Source organism: Schistocerca nitens, chromosome 5 (assembly GCF_023898315.1).
Source record: "Schistocerca nitens isolate TAMUIC-IGC-003100 chromosome 5, iqSchNite1.1, whole genome shotgun sequence".
In the NCBI taxonomy this organism is placed as follows: domain Eukaryota; kingdom Metazoa; phylum Arthropoda; class Insecta; order Orthoptera; family Acrididae; genus Schistocerca; species Schistocerca nitens.
The window spans coordinates 746,588,244-746,607,194 of NC_064618.1; the positions used below are offsets into that span (position 1 = coordinate 746,588,244).

The window sequence follows — 18,951 nt, forward strand, 5'->3', positions numbered from 1 at the left end:
ACTGCAGCATCAGGCCCAGGTGCAACCTTTATTCCTGCAGGTAGTGCAGACAGTATCTAGTAGTGGCAGCTAGATGACCCATGTCAGAATGGTCATTGGTGTGGAGTACTTCTCATACTGACTGCAGGCTGTGGCTGATTGTACCCACTAAAATTGGCATTATTTATGACAGTTTGACGTACCAGTGTTTGGCAGGCCAGCACAGATTGACTGATTGCCATATAAGACAGGGAGGAGCCCAGTGCTGGGCCAGAATGGGTGATAACTTTTTTCAGCGTTACTACTGCCTGCTTCAGTACTTCCGCTGTCTGATTTTCAGCTCTTATGGAGATGGTCAGACCCAGACGTGTTGTAACTTTCCATGTGGCAAAGACTGGGCAGTGACTCTTGTTGCATCAGCCCTGGCCATCAACAGCATTCTTGCAACAGAATGCCTTGGTGGCCTCGTCTCCTGCTCCCCAGACACTTCTTGTATCAACCATCGTGACACCTATTGTTAACTCTGTCATGCCAAGTAAAAAGAATCTGTGGTGCAATGGGAGGAAGGAACTGAAACTTCTTAAAACTATTATCTCTATGAAAAACACATTTATAGCATTCTGCTACCACTGCTGTAAGGAACTGTAACTTCCACTAAAGTAACCTGAGAGGAAACACAGCAAAAAAGAGAAGTTAGCCTTCTTTACAAAATTGTTAAGGTTTTCTTTCGTGGCCACTTGTTGACAAACTGCCTATTGGCTTCTGTCTCGGGTTCTTCGGCCGACGTTCATCTAATGATTTTTCTGACGTTTCGCCAGCACGAGTGGCTGGCATTGTCAAAGCTTCACCCTCCATTGCCGGTGGTGAACTGGAGGCGAGCTCGCGGCCGCAGACTATATGTACCTGGCGCGCCAACGTCCGAGGGCTTCTCCGCGGTCATTTCCGGTGCGGTTCTCCTCTTGCTACCTGCGACGGTCGTTCGCTGCAGTACGGGAAGCCAGGATCCGTTTACCTTAAGGCTTTCCTCTTTCTTGTTGAAACTGTTCGCGCGTTTTTGGATTTCTAAGGTGTGGTACAGGTACGTCGATGATACTTTCGTGGTGTGGAGCCATGGTGAAGAACAGCTCGGTGAATTCCTGAGACACTTGAACAGCCTCCATGCCAACATAACATTTACCATGGAGGTAGAAAAGGACAGGAAACTGCCATTTCTAGATGTGCTGGTCACAAGGGACGGCGAAAACCTGGGACACAGCGTGTATCGAAAACCGACACACACGGACCGATACCTGCACAAACTGTCAAACCACCACCCGAGCCAGAAAAGAGGCATGATTAGTACGCTCGTAACGAGAGCAGGACGAATATGTGAGCCTCAACACCTCAAACGAGAAATGCAACACCTGGAAACTGTTCTGAGGAGCAATGGGTACTCCACAAATTACATTAGAAGTGTAACAGAGCTAAACACTCGGCGAAGTAAGGAACCAGAAAAAGAAATGTCGGGTACGGCCTTTCTGCCATACATTCCCAGAGTGACGGACAGAATCGGCCGTAGATTGCGCAAACACGGCGTAAAGACGATTTTCAAACCGACAAGGAAGATCAAAGAGTGTCTTAGATCGGCGAAGGAGAAAAGAGACCCACTTGCAATGTCGGGAATATACCGTATACCTTGCACATGGGGAAAAGTTTATGTCGGAATGACTGGACGATCCATTAACACCAGGATCAAAGAGCATAAGCGACATTGCAGGTTGGGGCAGGTGGAGAAATCGGCCGTGGCAGAGCACGCACTGAATGAGACCGACCACGTAATAAAATTCGCCGACACGGAAGTTCTGGCTGTAGAGAAGCACTATCACACGCGCTTGTTCAGAGAAGCTGTAGAAATCCAAAAACACGCGAACAGTTTCAACAAGAAAGAGGAAAGCCTTAAGGTAAACGGATCCTGGCTTCCCGTACTGCAGCGAACGACCGTCGCAGGTAGCAAGAGGAGAACCGCACCGGAAATGACCGCGGAGAAGCCCTCGGACGTTGGCGCGCCAGGTACATATAGTCTGCGGCCGCGAGCTCGCCTCCAGTTCACCACCGGCAATGGAGGGTGAAGCTTTGACAATGCCAGCCACTCGTGCTGGCGAAACGTCAGAAAAATCATTAGACGAACGTCGGCCGAAGAACCCGAGACAGAAGCCAATAGGCAGTTTGTTAGCCTTCTTTGTCTGTGACACACACCACTATTCATCCCCCCTTCCAAACATTTAAGCAGTTTCTATCACTGCCCTCATGCCATATATAGTTACTCTCTGTTTCCACTGTTTGTTCCTGTCAGTAGCTTTGAATGTACTGTTTGTAATAACAATAACACAACTGTGTTAACTGATTTCGTTTACAAGTGACCGGTTTGTGTGTTACAATACACCATCTTTAGGCCACTCTGTGGGAGATCACGATAATAATGGGAATAATCACCATACTTTTTACATTGTGGCTGCAAGTGGGCAACTCCTTCAATGGGGAATGTGGACGGCACTTGCTCACATGGTGGGTGCAAGAGAAGTACCAATAGTGGTGGAGTGTGAGCCTGTCTTAAAACTCTTAAAAATTCTGTAATAAATCAGTTACATAATAGAGTAAATCTGAATACATCTGCAATCTCAGAAAAATGAGGTGCATCCAATGACACAATAATATTTTCAATACCATAAAAACTACAGAATTTAATATTTTACAGTGAATAACTATTTTCACAGTGAACCTTTGAATTAACAGCTTTTAAGCAAGTCATATGTGATTTCAGCAAACACTTTCTCGGATGAAAGCATTGAACTATAGCTATCATGCCTGAAAGCTATGTATCTGTATCTAATTTATTTATTCATTGATTTATTACATTTTATTTCTTTTTCTTTATGCAAATGTTTTGTCAGAACATGGCATCCACCAAAATAACACAGTAGGTGAATGCAGCTTGAATACTTCTTGTCTTGTTCATACTTGTGTAACTATTAATAAATATTTTGCTGTTTTGCCAGTAAGTTTAAATGTTGATTATATTTAATATAAAAAAAGTTGTAATTTAAAATTGGTCAGTGTTAACTGACACCACTATTTAAAATAATGCCGAAAGACGCTTCTACCAAGCAGGCATAAATAATTATTTAAACAATGTTTAATGAATATTTGTTGTCATTTATTGTGAGTGCATTTGCACAAGAATGCTGGCTTATTTATTTATGAACAAACATTTATTATATTTATTGTGAATAGTCTGTGTGTGACAATGTTTATTACATTCTTTATTTAAGTATTATTCCAGTATATTAGAGTTGTACAGAAAGTGATAAAGTTGAGGAACAATGTAGTTTGGTTGTGGTGGCCTTGAGCCAATGGAGAAGCAGTGGTAGAACACTGCTGGAATCAAGTTGGGACGGACACTTTAAGTGGTGGCTCAAGGGAGCAGTGGGACCTTATGTTGCAATTGTAAAGAAGGCACTTTTACATTAGTTCTGGAAGAAGGCAGGCCTGTTTGAGATAGCATGAGTTATTCAGTCATGTAGGTGATTGATTCTTGGTTGTGAACTGCTGCTACAATGTTTTAACATTTGAAGGAGTGGGGCCTGAATGTTCTCCAATGCAGAACTTTAATTTTCTGCTTGCATTATGGAATTGGAATAGACAAAGCACGAGTTTTTCTTTGTTATCTCATGTGGTGGTGTGTAAACCATGCTGAACTGTGAATTATTTTGAACTACCAAATGTTTTCATGTATAGTGATCACAAAATGAACTGGTGTTAATGTTGCTACATACAATATATAACAGGTGTTGCGCCAATATCCATCAGAAGATGGATGTGTGGAAACTTTGAATATGTGGCTGCCACTGACTTGTCCCCATCATCTGTTTCTCCTATTCAGAGACTTTAAATTAAGGCAAATAATGTGCTGTGCTGCTTTGTAACACTACAGACTATGCCACATCTAATGCCAGTGATAGTATTTTAGTATCTGAGTTCAAGAAGATTGAGTATGTCAACATAATGTTTCTTTAATCAAAATATCCACGGGTGTGCTGCCGGTCTATAGTGTCCAACGGGCTTAATATTTCGGCGATCATACATGTCGCCATCATCAGGTAAACTGACGGGCTGAGCTCCTGTGAACGTGCCGGCACGGAGATCCGTACGCTATGGCTGCTCAGAGAGTACTGGGTTCGGTCGCGGCGACGGCCGATATAAATACCCTCCGCCCGCGGCGCGCTCCCTCCGCCGTCCGCGCCCCGCGTCACAGTCGTGCGGTGGAACAGATTGCGTCGGCGTCTGAGATGTCGTCGGTGTGACGGCTCTATCCGCCGTGGTCGTCACAACTATACGTTTTCTCGATTTACTCTTGATTAGCCCAATCGCTGGTTCCCAAACCTTGCTAAGATTATAACCACAGTTACGGTTTATGAGGTCGTCATTGGTGCGAATTTCGATGGGCTCTCTAACAACGCTGTCCCAGTATCTCGACGTCTGTACCAGAATCCTCGTGCGGTCATACTCCATAGCGTGATTTTCCGACAAACAATGTTCAGCGACCGCCGACTTGCTCCGATACATCAGTAGTGTGTGTCTCTGGTGTTCACGGCATCGATCCTCGACGGTACGCATCGTCTGACCAATATACGACTTGCCACATTGACACGGAATCTGGTACACGCCGGCCTTCCTCAAACCGAGGTCATCTTTGGCGCTCCCCACCAGTGCACGGGTTTTATTCGGAGGACAAAACACAGTTCCGACCCGGTGTTTCTTCAGAATGCGGGCAATTTTCCCCGAGAGTGCGCCTGTGTATGGAATAAATGCAGTGCCTACCTCCTCCCTCGTGACTTCATCCATCTCAACAGGTTGTGCTGCAGTGGTTGGGCGGAGAGCACATTGAATCTGCCACTCTGAGTACCCATTTTTTCTAAATACAGTTTTCAGATGTTCCAATTCCTGGGGTAGACTCTCTGCGTCAGAGATAGTGCGCGCCCTATGTAATAGAGTTTTAAGTACCCCATTCCTCTGTGGAGGGTGGTGGCAGCTGTCTGCGTGCAAATACAGATCAGTTGCATTGTCTTCTGATACACCCCATGACCTAGGGTGCCGTCAGCCCTTTTCTTGACTAAGACGTCAAGGAAAGGTAATTTACCCCTCCGTTTCAGTCTCCATAGTGAATTTGATGTTGGGGTGTATGGAGTTCAGATGTGTGAGGAAGTCAAGGAGTTTATCCATACCATGTGGCCAGATGATGAACGTGTCGTCCACGTAACGGAAAAAGCAAGTGGGTTTCCATACGGATGACGACAGGGCTTCCTCCTCGAAGTTCTCCATGTACAAATTCGCTACCACCGGTGAGAGTGGGCTACCCATGGCGACTCCCTCCGTTTGTTCGTAGTATTCTCCATTAAAAAGAAAATACGTGGAAGTAAAGACATGCCTAAAAAGTTCAGTGGTCTTCTCTTCAAACTTCTGACTAATCAATTCTAGTGACTCTCGCAGGGGTACCCTCGTAAACAAGGAAATGACGTCAAAACTCACCATGATATCTGACTCATACAACCTGAAGCTATCAAGGCGTTTAACAAAATCCACGGAATTACGGATGTGATGAGGGCATTTACCCACATAAGGACTTAATGTCCCCGTCAGGTATTTGGCCAACAAATATGTAGGTGCCCTGATGTTGCTGACAATGGGGCGTAATGGTACCCCCTCTTTGTGAACCTTCGGGAGTCCATATAGTCTAGGCGGTACCGGACCTTGGGGTAACAATTTCCTAGCGTCACCCTTCGGTAAATCTGCGTCCTTGAGAAGCGCCCTCGTCTTGTTCTCCACCTTCTTTGCAGGGTCAACGCTGATCTTCCGGTAGGAATCGTCATTTAGCAGGCTCTGCATCTTATCAGTGTAGTCCTTATGGGAGACAACAACTGTAGCATTGCCTTTGTCAGCCAGCAAGACAACAATTTCATAGCGCTCCCTCAGATCACGAATGGCCGCCCTCTCTTTACTGCTGATATTTGACTTCATCGGCTTGGATTTCGTCAACGCACGACAAGTTTCACGACGTATTTCCTCGGCTGATTCTGGCGGAAGTCGAGCTGCAACCTGTTCAACAGCACTAACAAGTGGCAAGTCGTATATTGGTTAGACGATGTGTACCGTCGAGGATCGATGCCGTGAACACCAGAGGCACACTCTACTGATGTATCGGAGCAAGTCGGCGGTCGCTGAACATTGTTTGTCGGAAAATCACGCTATGGAGTATGACCGCACGAGGATTCTGGTACAGACGTTGAGATACTGGGACAGCGTTGTTAGAGAGGCCATCGAAATTTGCACCAATGACTACCTCATAAACCGTGACTGTGGCTATAATCTTAGCAAGGTTTGGGAACCAGCGATTGGGTTAATCAAGAGTAAATCGACCAAATGTATAGTTGTGACGACCACGGCGGACAGAGCCATCACACCGACGTCATCTCAGACGCCGTCGCAATCTGTTCCACCGCGCGACCGTGGTGCGGGGCGCGGACGGCGGAGGGAGCGCGCCGCGGGCGGAGGGTATTTAAATCGGCCGCCGCCACGACCGAACCCAGTTCCCTCTGAGCAGCCATAGCGTACGGATCTCCATGCCGGCACGTTCGCAGGAGCTCAGTCCGTCAGTTCACCTGATGATGGCGACACGTATGATCGCCGAAATATTGTGCCCGTTGGACACTATAGACCGGCAGCACACCCGTGGATGTTTTGATTATCAAATACTCAAGATTCACATAATGTTTCTTTGATTATATAAAAACAAATTTTATTTATAAGTATGTTCTTAAGAGAAAATGCTTCCTGTGTTTATAGTTGGTTACCACCAATGCAAGGTAATTCAGATCATAGAAACATTTCTGTTATCAAACACCCACCAGTGTTTCCTAGAGCTGCTGAAAAGGATTGATAAAAAGGCTGAAGGAATTCCACTGAATCACCATTATAACATGTGGAATTGTCCTGTGAATGCTATTGTGTATCGTATCGGTGCCTACTTCTTGTCAAGTGTCGCAGCCCAGCAGTAGTTTGAAAACAACAAAGCAAGCTTAGAAGCTGATAGAAATTAAAAGAGGAAGTTCTAAAAGCATCTTGTGACAAGTATGCTTTACTGAACAATTAAAGCATAAGGTTCAGCATTAGGGGGAAGATTACACAGTAATATACATAGTGTGTTGGCAGTATGCCCTATTGTAAATCCACATATGATGAAAGATGATCGTTCCCTCACCCAATGAAAGGAGTGGCTGTAGTTATGCGTGGAGTATCTCTTTTAAGCGATGCTATTACGACAAAGGACTTCATACATTGATGGTATCACATCAACTAAATTCCCCAGAAAGGAGAATAAAAAGTTGAAGTGACTTCTGAATTTCATGCCTATGCTAGTAATGGAAAACCAACAGGATATCTCATCAATAACATGTCAAGCTTCGGGGAACATAGATGAGTTTATGGTGGCTATGAATGTTGAACCCAGAGGCAGAAGGCAGCAGTGATTTTTTAAGTTAATTTGCATTAAACTTCTGGTAATTCCAGTCCCAATGGTAGAGGACAATAGAGGATGGAAATCACAAGAAGTGATTAGTTATTAAAAACTTTCATTAAAGCTGGAATACAATGCAACTGAACAACTCGCAATGGAACACAGTCACAAAGAAAAAGAGAGCAGTCAAAGATCATAACATGAAATGTGACCAGTAGTTTTCTAATGCTCGATGGCCACCACATACTTTCTCACAAGTATCTACTGCCACCCAAACCCATTTTAAAGAATGTGATTGGCCACTATAACCTGAACTGCTGCAACTAGCATAACCATCTATTTGAACATCATGGAGAAGAATGGGTATTTGGAGTGCAAGGTTATGCCAGTATGTTTCTACTGTAAACACTGTGAGAGCATGATGGACTCTGTTTTTAAAAAGAAAAAGTGCTCAGCAATGATTAGACCTTTAAAGGCACATTTTTAGCCATAGCATGTAAATCTATTTTTTTTTTAATCAGGGAACCCTGTTTAATAAAGCATGAAAGCCAATGCAAGTTATCTTGTGCCCGGTTGCATGTGATAGCTGGTGAGAGACAGAAAGGATGTCTAGTCTTTTGTTAATTACTTCTTCTGTTATCTGTTCTGGACTGGAGTTAAGTGAGAGCCTCGTGCATTAGACTGGCCGCTCTAAATTAAACTCTTTAATTTTATAAAAAGTCACTGCGTACTGCAGGGCGCTTACTCGCGTATACTAGTAATTGTATAAGGAAATTTCCACTGCACACGGACAAGATACCGACATGCGGATAATCAACATATCACTAGTGATTAATATTGTATTCCCAGTGTAAGTAGCATAGTGCACTTCAGTAATTATAGTTATGATTAACGCTATTGTGATTTCATTATTTGTTTAATCCATGATCCTAAAATTTCAACATTATATGTAAACTGTATTTTCAGTATTTCTCTCATTTTAGCTCAGAAATAACATGGCCCACGAACCTTCTCCTTACGGCGACGAAATTCTCAAAGTATATGTCCGATGCCACCTTATCACGGTTTAAATATATTCACTGATTTTTTAAATATTTCCATCCATCTCAATCAATTCAGTTCAACAAAAATTATAAAAAACTAAAATTATATATATACTGTAAGGCATGAATCATTACAGCAATTTTATTCACACTAAGAAACTGCAGGTGAATATAGCTGTACTGCTGGAGGAAGCCCATAATCACATTCTTATCAAAGTTACTTATGGCCAACCAAAGTTTTCAGTACTATCTGTCTGCTTTGACTTGTGATGTAGTTGTGTTCCGTTTTGTGACTTTTTGCACGGCATATTTGTATTACATGAATGCATTGTTTGGAGATTGCGTTTTGTCGTCTGCAGTGGCACACACTAGGGTGGAATGTTTATTTTTACAAGTTGTGAGTGGTGATGGTGAGGCATTGGACATCGTGCTTTTTGTTACTCTGTGTTCTGTTTTTGTTGTGTTGCTAGTGAGTTCTTTTCATGTTGTTAGTTATTGGCTGATCTTTTGTTTTCGGTTTTGGAACTGTTAGTTCACCGTGTTAATGGTTGGAATTTTTTTTCCTTCCTGTTTACCAGTCAGGGTTCTTAAAATGAAATTTATGAATTGTATGTTGGTTGCCCCTGTGGCAGACGATATGGCGTCTGCTATTAAATTTCTACTGTTGTATGACCTTGCGGTGGAATGTGTGAAGTGCCAGCAGTGCAGTGATGGAATGAAATTGACCAACAGTGCTGCATCTCAAACCAGGGATGAGTATATGTGACAGAATATGTATGTGGGGGTAAAATTAGTGTTTGTTTGGATTGTGCTTCCTTTCTTTTTCCCTGAAGTTGTATATAATATTTTGTGTGTATTATGCACAGGATAGAGTAGCATGGAGAGCTGCATCAAACCAGTCTCAGGACTGAAGACCACAACAACAACAACAACAACAACAACATATGTTTTTATGTGGCTATCATGTTCGGATATGTGTATTGGCCAGTTGGTGGTGTTGGGGGAGGGGGGGGCCTTAGGTTGGGGAGGAATGGGTTTCGTTAACGGTGGTTGTTTTGTTTCTTTTAGTTTTCCTGTTGTTAGAGCTATATAGGTTGAGTGAAATATGTGGTAAGTTTTTTATTTTGTTTTTGTTCATTACAGAGGATTTTGTTTGCTTGATTTTTTTAGTAATTGTTTTGGTATGATTTGTTATTAGGATTGTCTTACATTTAGTTTGATCTCACCTAAAACCATGTATTCCCACGTGTTCTGTTAGTTTCATGTTATTTCTGCAATTAAATATTTTTGTATCATTTGTTGCCTGCTTGACATCGTGGTCACCATATTGCATGAATACCCTCCATGTCGTATTAAAGTGCACCATATGTATAAGCTCTTGCATAGGCTGTGGGAAGTCTTAGGTCAAAACAGATGGTGATACCACAGTCTTTGGTTATGCCATTATTTAGCCCAATGAAGAGATTCCAGATGCTTCTCTAGCTGTAGGAAAACGAATTAGGATGATATGTGGAGGTTTGGCTGCAACATATAGAAGTCCTCATTTATGAGTTTTGATAAGATATCAGAAATCAACATCATTGACTACCAACCAGTCAAGGCAGTGACTCTTGGCTTTCTTATCTGTGATAGCAGATGTCTGTTGTTGCCACCTGATGACACTTTACAAGATACAAAATGGTATTGTGCTAGAAGTTGTGAAAGAAAAATACATCCAGCCAGTGGAAAGTGTGTGCAGTGCCAAATACAGTGCTTTGATGTTGTTGATCATTCAGAATGCAGGCATAATGTTATCCTCAGACAGGGAGGATAAGCAATCAAAGTCAGAAAGATCAGATCCCCAGACGTGGGTGCACACAGATTTTTCACTTCAGTAGGAGCAAAACATTTTCTCCGAGCGTGTCATTTACAGATTTTGATTTCGGCGCATTATATGCAGGGCATAAAGGGGGCGAGTGCAGATATTTCTTTGGTGTCTGAGGACAGTGTACTGAACAATGTTACGTCAGTATTTAATTCATTTGAAGACTAACAATTATAGCTGTTATATTTAGTACACTATGTGATCAAATGTATCCGGACACCTGGCTGAAAATGACTTAAAAGTTCATTGGCGCCCTCCATCGGTAATGCTGGAATTCAGTATGGTGTTGGCCCACCATTAGCCTTGATGACAGCTTCCACTCTTGCAGGCATACATTCAATCCGGTGCTGGAAGGTTTCTTGGGGAATGGCAGCCAATTCTTCATGGGGTGCTGCACTGAGGAGAGGAACCGATGTCGGTCGGTGAGGCCTGGCACGAAGTTGGCATCTCAAAACAAGCCAAAGGCGTTCTATAGGATTCAGGTCAGAACTCTGTGCAGGCCAGTCCATTACAGGGATGTTATTGTCATCAACCACTCCGCCAGAGGCCGTGCATTATGAACAGGTGCTCGATCATGTTGAAAAATGCTATCACCATCCCGGAATGGCTCTTAAACAGTGGGAAGCAAGAAGGTGCTCAGAACATCAATGTAGGCCTGTGCTTTGATAGTGCTATGCAAAACATCAAGGAGTGTAAGCCACCTCCATGAAAAACATGACCACACCATAACACCACTACCTCCGGATTTTACTGTTGGTTCTACACACGCTGGCAAATGATGTTCACTGGGCAATTGCCATACTCGCACCCTGCCATTGGATCGCCATATTGTGTACCATGATTCGTCACTCCACACAACGTTTTTCCACTGTTCAATTGTCCAATGTTTACGCTTCTTACACCAAGTGAAATGTCGTTTGGCATTTACCGGCGTGATGTGTGGCTAATGAGCAACCACTCGACCATGAAATCCTAGTACTTGCAGTGGATCCTGATGCAGTTTGGAATTCCTGTGTGATGGTCTGGATATATGTCTGCCTATCACACATTATGAACCTCTTCAATTGTCAGCGGTCTCTGTCAGTCAACATACAAGGTCGGTCTGTACGCTTTTGTGCTGTATGTGTCCCTTCACGTTTCCACTTCACTATCACATTGGAAACAGTGGACCTAGGGATGTATAGGAGTGTGGAAATCTCGCGTACAAATGTATGACACAAGTGACACCTCATCACCTGACGATATTCGAAGTCCGTGAGTTCCGCAGAGTGCCCCATTCTGCTCTCACGGTGTTTAATGACTACTGAGGTCGCTGATACGGAGTACCTGGCAGTAGTGGCAGCACGATGCACCTAATTTGAAAACATATGTTTTTGGGGGAGTCCAGATACTTCTGATCACATAGTGTATGTTTTTAAGTTGATTAGTACATGTGGTGCAAGGAAGCAATTAGTTTATAGTCCCATGGGCAACAGGTCAGGTATTGAATTATGGATTCGTGGAGGCGAAAGGATAGCCTATAACTGACAGGCATAGCCCTCTTTGTGATGCAGTTATGGCTGTGCAGGAAACATTAGGTCGCAAAGTTTGTGATGTGTTATGAGAAAACAAACACACTGATGTGTTTACATAGTTAAGGTAACACATACAAAAGTATGTGTGCACATGCATGCACTAGCACTTCCACACATTTTCCCCACCATTTACATTATTTTCTATTGGTTCCAGTGTAAGCCCTATTCCCTCAATAAATTGTTTTCCTGCCTTTAAACATTGTTTGGGCAAATAAATCAAATTTTAATGTTTATTTTGTTGGATTTAAATTAAGATTGAAAAATAGGTCATACAGTCAGCTCCGTAAAGCTGAAATTGCACATGTTGTAGTTCAATGTGCAAGATGCATTGTGTGGAACTGCGAAATATTTTGCAAGTGGTGTCACCCCAATATGAATTACACGTGTCCCAAGTGGCCCATGTGACTTAGATAAGATACATAAGCTGCAAGTGCTACAGAACATAGCCCTGCGGCGAGCCTTACACATCTCATGCTTCCTTAGGTTCCTGAGCTGCACGTGAAGTGGGAATTCCGACCTTCGTCCAGTGATACAACCAATTTTTATCATTTCTGTCGTACTTATTGAAATCTGCACCTTCGGAACATCGGGATGTAATACAGGAATGAAATCTAGGAACACTGGTGGTGCTTGGGGGTTGCTAAAGGATTGAGACCAATCATATTAAAGTTATCATTGGTCCACAAATCTGAATAGTTTTATTCTAACAACAATTTTGTTCAGGATTGCTTTTAATACCTATGCTCTCCCATACAGATATAAAAAGAATAAGAAACAGACTATACAACATGAAACACACAAATACACAATTTATTGTTGTTTGGATATACTGTTATGTTACCCAAATCACATACGCAAGCAACAGAGCATAATGATAACCTTATGAAAACATTTACACAGAATTACTAGAAGACTTAACAGTATAGCTCGTTGCTTGAAAGTATTTACCGTATTTACTCGAATCCAAGCCGCACTTTTGTTCCGTTTTTTGTAATCCAAAAAACCGCCTGCGGCTTAGAATCGAGTGCAAAGCAAGCGGAAGTTCTGAAAAATGTTGGTAGGTGCCGTCACAACTAACTTCTGCCGTCGAATATACACTCCTGGAAATGGAAAAAAGAACACATTGACACCGGTGTGTCAGAACCACCATACTTGCTCCGGACACTGCGAGAGGGCTGTACAAGCAATGATCACACGCACGGCACAGCGGACACACCAGGAACCGCGGTGTTGGCCGTCGAATGGCGCTAGCTGCGCAGCATTTGTGCACCGCTGCCGTCAGTGTCAGCCAGTTTGCCGTGGCATACGGAGCTCCATCGCAGTCTTTAACACTGGTAGCATGCCGCGACAGCGTGGACGTGAACCGTATGTGCAGTTGACGGACTTTGAGCGAGGGCGTATAGTGGGCATGCGGGAGGCCGGGTGGACGTACCGCCGAATTGCTCAACACGTGGGGCATGAGGTCTCCACAGTACATCGATGTTGTCGCCAGTGGTCGGCGGAAGGTGCACGTGCCCGTCGACCTGGGACCGGACCGCAGCGACGCACGGATGCACGCCAAGACCGTAGGATCCTACGCAGTGCCGTAGGGGACCGCACCGCCACTTCCCAGCAAATTAGGGACACTGTTGCTCCTGGGGTATCGGCGAGGACCATTCGCAACCGTCTCCATGAAGCTGGGCTACGGTCCCGCACACCGTTAGGCCGTCTTCCGCTCACGCCCCAACATCGTGCAGCCCGCCTCCAGTGGTGTCGCGACAGGCGTGAATGGAGGGACGAATGGAGACGTGTCGTCTTCAGCGATGAGAGTCGCTTCTGCCTTGGTGCCAATGATGGTCGTATGCGTGTTTGGCGCCGTGCAGGTGAGCGCCACAATCAGGACTGCATACGACCGAGGCACACAGGGCCAACACCCGGCATCATGGTGTGGGGAGCGATCTCCTACACTGGCCGTACACCACTGGTGATCGTCGAGGGGACACTGAATAGTGCACGGTACATCCAAACCGTCATCGAACCCATCGTTCTACCATTCCTAGACCGGCAAGGGAACTTGCTGTTCCAACAGGACAATGCACGTCCGCATGTATCCCGTGCCACCCAACGTGCTCTAGAAGGTGTAAGTCAACTACCCTGGCCAGCAAGATCTCCGGATCTGTCCCCCATTGAGCATGTTTGGGACTGGATGAAGCGTCGTCTCACGCGGTCTGCACGTCCAGCACGAACGCTGGTCCAACTGAGGCGCCAGGTGGAAATGGCATGGCAAGCCGTTCCACAGGACTACATCCAGCATCTCTACGATCGTCTCCATGGGAGAATAGCAGCCTGCATTGCTGCGAAAGGTGGATATACACTGTACTAGTGCCGACATTGTGCATGCTCTGTTGCCTGTGTCTATGTGCCTGTGGTTCTGTCAGTGTGATCATGTGATGTATCTGACCCCAGGAATGTGTCAATAAAGTTTCCCTTTCCTGGGACAATGAATTCACGGTGTTCTTATTTCAATTTCCAGGAGTGTATGTAGCGCTACACAGGCATGCTTTGTAGGCACAGAGATAAATACTGGCGCCAAAACCTGTGCGTCAGTAAATAAAAAAAAGGTGGAAGACAAGCATTTTTTTCTCCGCCCCGTGTTTCGACCACTGCATTTTCATACATTATCCAACGAAGTAAATACAAATTCCCTATTGTTCATCTTCGAAAGTAGCAGAATTTCAATGTACTACGAAAATCCGACTGGCAAGACTGTTGCTAATAGGAATCTGATGAAATGTGAATCACATGCAGTATTCTCTTCACCATAAGAATAATATGAATATAAACATTTTGCCACGTATTCTTTCGTGTTTGCTGCTATCTCATTTAAATCCTGTCTGCCTAATAAACTACGAAACTAGAGTGAGACAACAGCAAACGCGGAAGAATATACGTATCGTGTCATGTTTATATTCGTATTATTCTTATGCCTAATAGTGATACAGTCAGAAATGAATCACAGCAGCTGACTAGATTTTTAAATCTAAAATGACTAATTTCTGTGCAGAATTTGATGTACTAAAGAAGCGGCCGCAAAGATTTTCAAACGGAGAAAAATTTTCGCCTAACTCTCGTTCAGAACATGTTCTATCATACGCAGTCTATTATTTGGTTCTTGTCGATCATTATCAAAGAACGCAGCAGTGTAAGTAACAAGAAGTAGCAGTCACTTGCCATTGTTTTGCTAATGAGACAATTCCTCTCTTTTTTAATCGTAAGCGGCGGTAGCGCGCACAAAAGCAAGCCATGCCGCGGGCGGCGACAGGCCGTAAACACGCACTATCAGAATGCGACAAACAATGCATGACGCAGTACAGTAATGCATTTTCAGCTTAGTGACGTAAACACCTATAACAAAGAAAACGGCACTTATCAAATCAAAGCAAAATAAGCAATCGATTCAAACCAGACGAAGCACGTGAAAAAGGAAGGGTAGCCGTATAAATACGGACGGAGAGCCTGACGCATAGCAATGGCTACCTGGTAAAGCTTTATTGCTAAGCTTACGACTCGAACCAAACTATTGTGGCTGTATCGTCTTTCATTCGACCTAAATTGTGTCTCATATTACAATGGACCAACTTTGTTTGGATTTGAAGGTGCGGCCTAAAACTTTTCTCTCCCCTTGAATTTAGAGTCTCAAATGTCAGGTGCGGCTTAGATTCGGGATTTTTTTTTACCTTGATTTCGAGTCTCATTTTTCAGGTGCGGCTTAGATTCGAGTAAAAACGGGTAATCGCTTGTCACAGATGTGTCCATTGTCCAGATGTCGTGAGTTTAGTGACAAGAAAAATTCATGATGAACAGGAGGGATGTAACCTGAGGGGGACAGAATGTCAGCAACTTTAATCTTTTCAATAGCCTGGGTCCATCATCTTTTAATTACAGAGTGAGAACATGGTTTTGCCTCCTATATTTCCTGAAACTCACTTAGTGCCAGATGTCGCGACATAATGTCTTTCTTATGAATACAGATGGTGGATATTCAGAAGTCACCTTCGATCCACATATAGTCCTTTGATGTTCACACTGCATCTACATGTCAAAGTTACAAATTTCACAGAATGTTTTAAGTGTTTGGCTCAGATTGCTTTTACCTGCTTTCTCAAAACATTTAAAGAGTATAGTGGCAGTTAATTCCTACATTCTTTTTACGTGCAGTTTTTCCTGTGTTACACCTCTTCTGCTTAGACTTCTGTTGTGAGGTGCATCTCACCCTTTTCCAAGGAGATCTCTCTGTTCTTCTGCCCCGTCATGACAGTGACAGACTGCTTGATATTAAGTCAAATTCGACATCCTTTGAAGATACTTGAATATCAAGAAAGATTATTGTTGTTGTTACTTGTAGAAATATAAATGAAGAAATATGCATGTGTACACCATCACACCTTCAGCAGCAGCCATTCAGTAAACAAGGGTACCGTCTTGAGTGTTAAGTTATACTACTTGAAAATACTCAAGGTTACTAAAGCAGTTTTATGCATAATGCAGAGTTACATGTGTGCTTGGAACTAGGGAGATACCATTCTAAGTAATTCTCTGTCTACTCCATTTCTGTAGGTTACTTTAAAGCTGTTAAACAAGTATACTCTACCAAACAACAAACCCAGAATGATACCCTCATTCCATTAGAAAATTGCCTTAAAAAAGTTTCATTTTGCTGTGTACCAGGAAAATAACTTAGCTGACGTGAAAGCTAATGATGCCTGTAATGGAAATATAGTGACACAATGTGTGATCCACCTGTATGCCATCACTTGTTCATTGAGGCACATGAACACACATCAGTGTGAGGAAGAATGACTGAAAGTGAGGGGACCATAAGCTTTACTTGGTGACTGCCTGGTTGTGTTGTAGATCTTTCCAGACACTGAAGTGTGACAAAATGCTTGTAACTCACCTGTCACATTTTGTTGGGATGTTCCTTATTTGCTAATCAGAGAGCACTGCATGAATCGGTGGAAAACTTGTCCCAAATTTTTGGTGTTGCCACACAATGTGTTAAAACACTATTTTATTTATTTATTTTTTATTTTTATTTAATTATTTTTTTTTTTAGAAAATCTGTTATTTCCATAGTCAGGATGATTCCTTTGAAAATTACTGGTCTGTTTCCTGTCCCATTCTTCCACAATCCAAGCTTTGCTCTATCTGTAATGACATCCTTGTCAAGAGGATGTGCAGCTTTAAGCTTCCTTCTATTCCTGACATATGCCTTGACTCTTCGCTACCTTGTGGGATAATCTTCTGAAGCAAAACAGTTCAGTTCAGTTACTTATTTGTTGCAGGAAAATAACAATATTGTTTAGAAGCTTCACATATATTTAAGGACACTAACTTTTTCCTTCCTGTGAAAGAAGCTGCGTTTTCAACCTCTTTGAAAGATGCAGATTTTTTCTCCAGATTACGTGGAACACCAATTTTATGCCTTCTAAATATTGCATATGTTACAGAAAGAGCCTATTATGGTTGACACATGCCACATATATTTTTAATAGTCATTAATTAACTCTACAGTAGAAATTCACTCATCACAGCACCGTCTCTTTGCCAACATACATTCTGATTCTCTCGACATATCTGAAGGATCTCTTTCACCATGGTATGATCTATGGAACAAAATCTGAGAGATTGGTGGGTTGGTGAGTCTGTGATTGAGCAAATGAATGAATGAATTAATTAATTAATTGTTTTTATTTTCATTGTGATTCATTTACAGTGAAATACTGGTGCTTGTTTGTTTTGTAGTGAATTTTAGATTGTTTTGTGATTATTATTTTTTTCCTCACAGGACCTGCATTACCAATACATTTTGTTTTTCTATCTGATCTTGCACTAATAATACCTTCTATTCATCTTTTTAATTTAATTTGTTTACTTATTTTTCAATTTTCAGTACACAGTTGATGAAGCCAAGAAAGTGGGTGTAAAAGGTTGGATTATGAACACACCAAAAGGTACAGTTCTTGGAAGAATAGAAGGAGAAGTTAAAAAAGTGGAACACATGTAAGGAATTTTCATTATTGACTTAAAATTGCTTTTCTCATAATGTTTGTTTGCATGACCATATTCTGCAAAGGCCGCTATAATAATTATTGGTTTTTTCCATATTAAATGTAACAAAAACCAAAAAGTGCATTCAAGAAAGGCAAAAAATTGCCAAAAGTGAATGTGAAGCAAATTTTCTTTCACCCATAATCTCCACCAACAATGAAAGAAAAAGTAGTGATTTGCAAAATATGTAAACAAGGAGCAAAAACACTGTAAATTGTATGCCAATTTTATAAGGAAATACTGTTTTCAGTCTGTAAATATCAAGATTTATAGGATTTATAGACGTAGTGTGTGCCCATATTTCCAGAATGACCACAGAAGATTCTTTATAAAAAAGAAGTGAAATGTCAGGTGAAAAACATACTTTAATTATTTACAGCAAGCTTGAGATGGAAAAACCAATAATAATAGATTATTCTTTTTTATTTTGAAAGTGTTATACACTTACTTAACTTAGCATGATTTATGAGGATGGATTGATAAGTCTGGTAAGTGTCTATTCAATAGTGGGTAATGTTAAGTAACTTGAGTGTAGGTGAGTGAGTGTGATTTTTGTTAACTATTCTGTTCAGTGGCAAATAGTTTGAATAAGCAAATGCTGGCTAGTAGCTGTTGAGAGTATTGATGCTATATGTTTTGTAGGAGTGTATGAGATCAGATAAAAGATAAATTAAAACAAGTTATCTGTGTTAGTCATTTTTATTTTCCACAACACCATGTATCTAGGGCTTATACACTAACCTTCAGGTTTATCAGTGGATTACTTTACGTTTCTATTTGCTGGAAGTACCAAGTTGTCTTTTTAGACTTCCTTTTCACTGCAAATGAGGTATGATTGACACTTTTTAACTT

The 18,951-nt window shown here is 42.4% G+C and overlaps 1 protein-coding gene across 2 annotated transcripts in view; it reads left to right on the forward strand.

The window, feature by feature from the left end:
• LOC126259412 (acylphosphatase-2-like) overlaps positions 1-18,951 on the forward strand; it is a 62,966-nt gene that overhangs the window by 26,616 nt on the left and 17,399 nt on the right. For both annotated transcript variants that reach the window (XM_049956190.1, XM_049956189.1), the window contains exon 3: positions 17,942-18,051. In XM_049956190.1, coding sequence (XP_049812147.1) covers positions 17,942-18,051 — 110 coding nt within the window. The remainder of the gene's footprint in view (positions 1-17,941; positions 18,052-18,951) is intronic.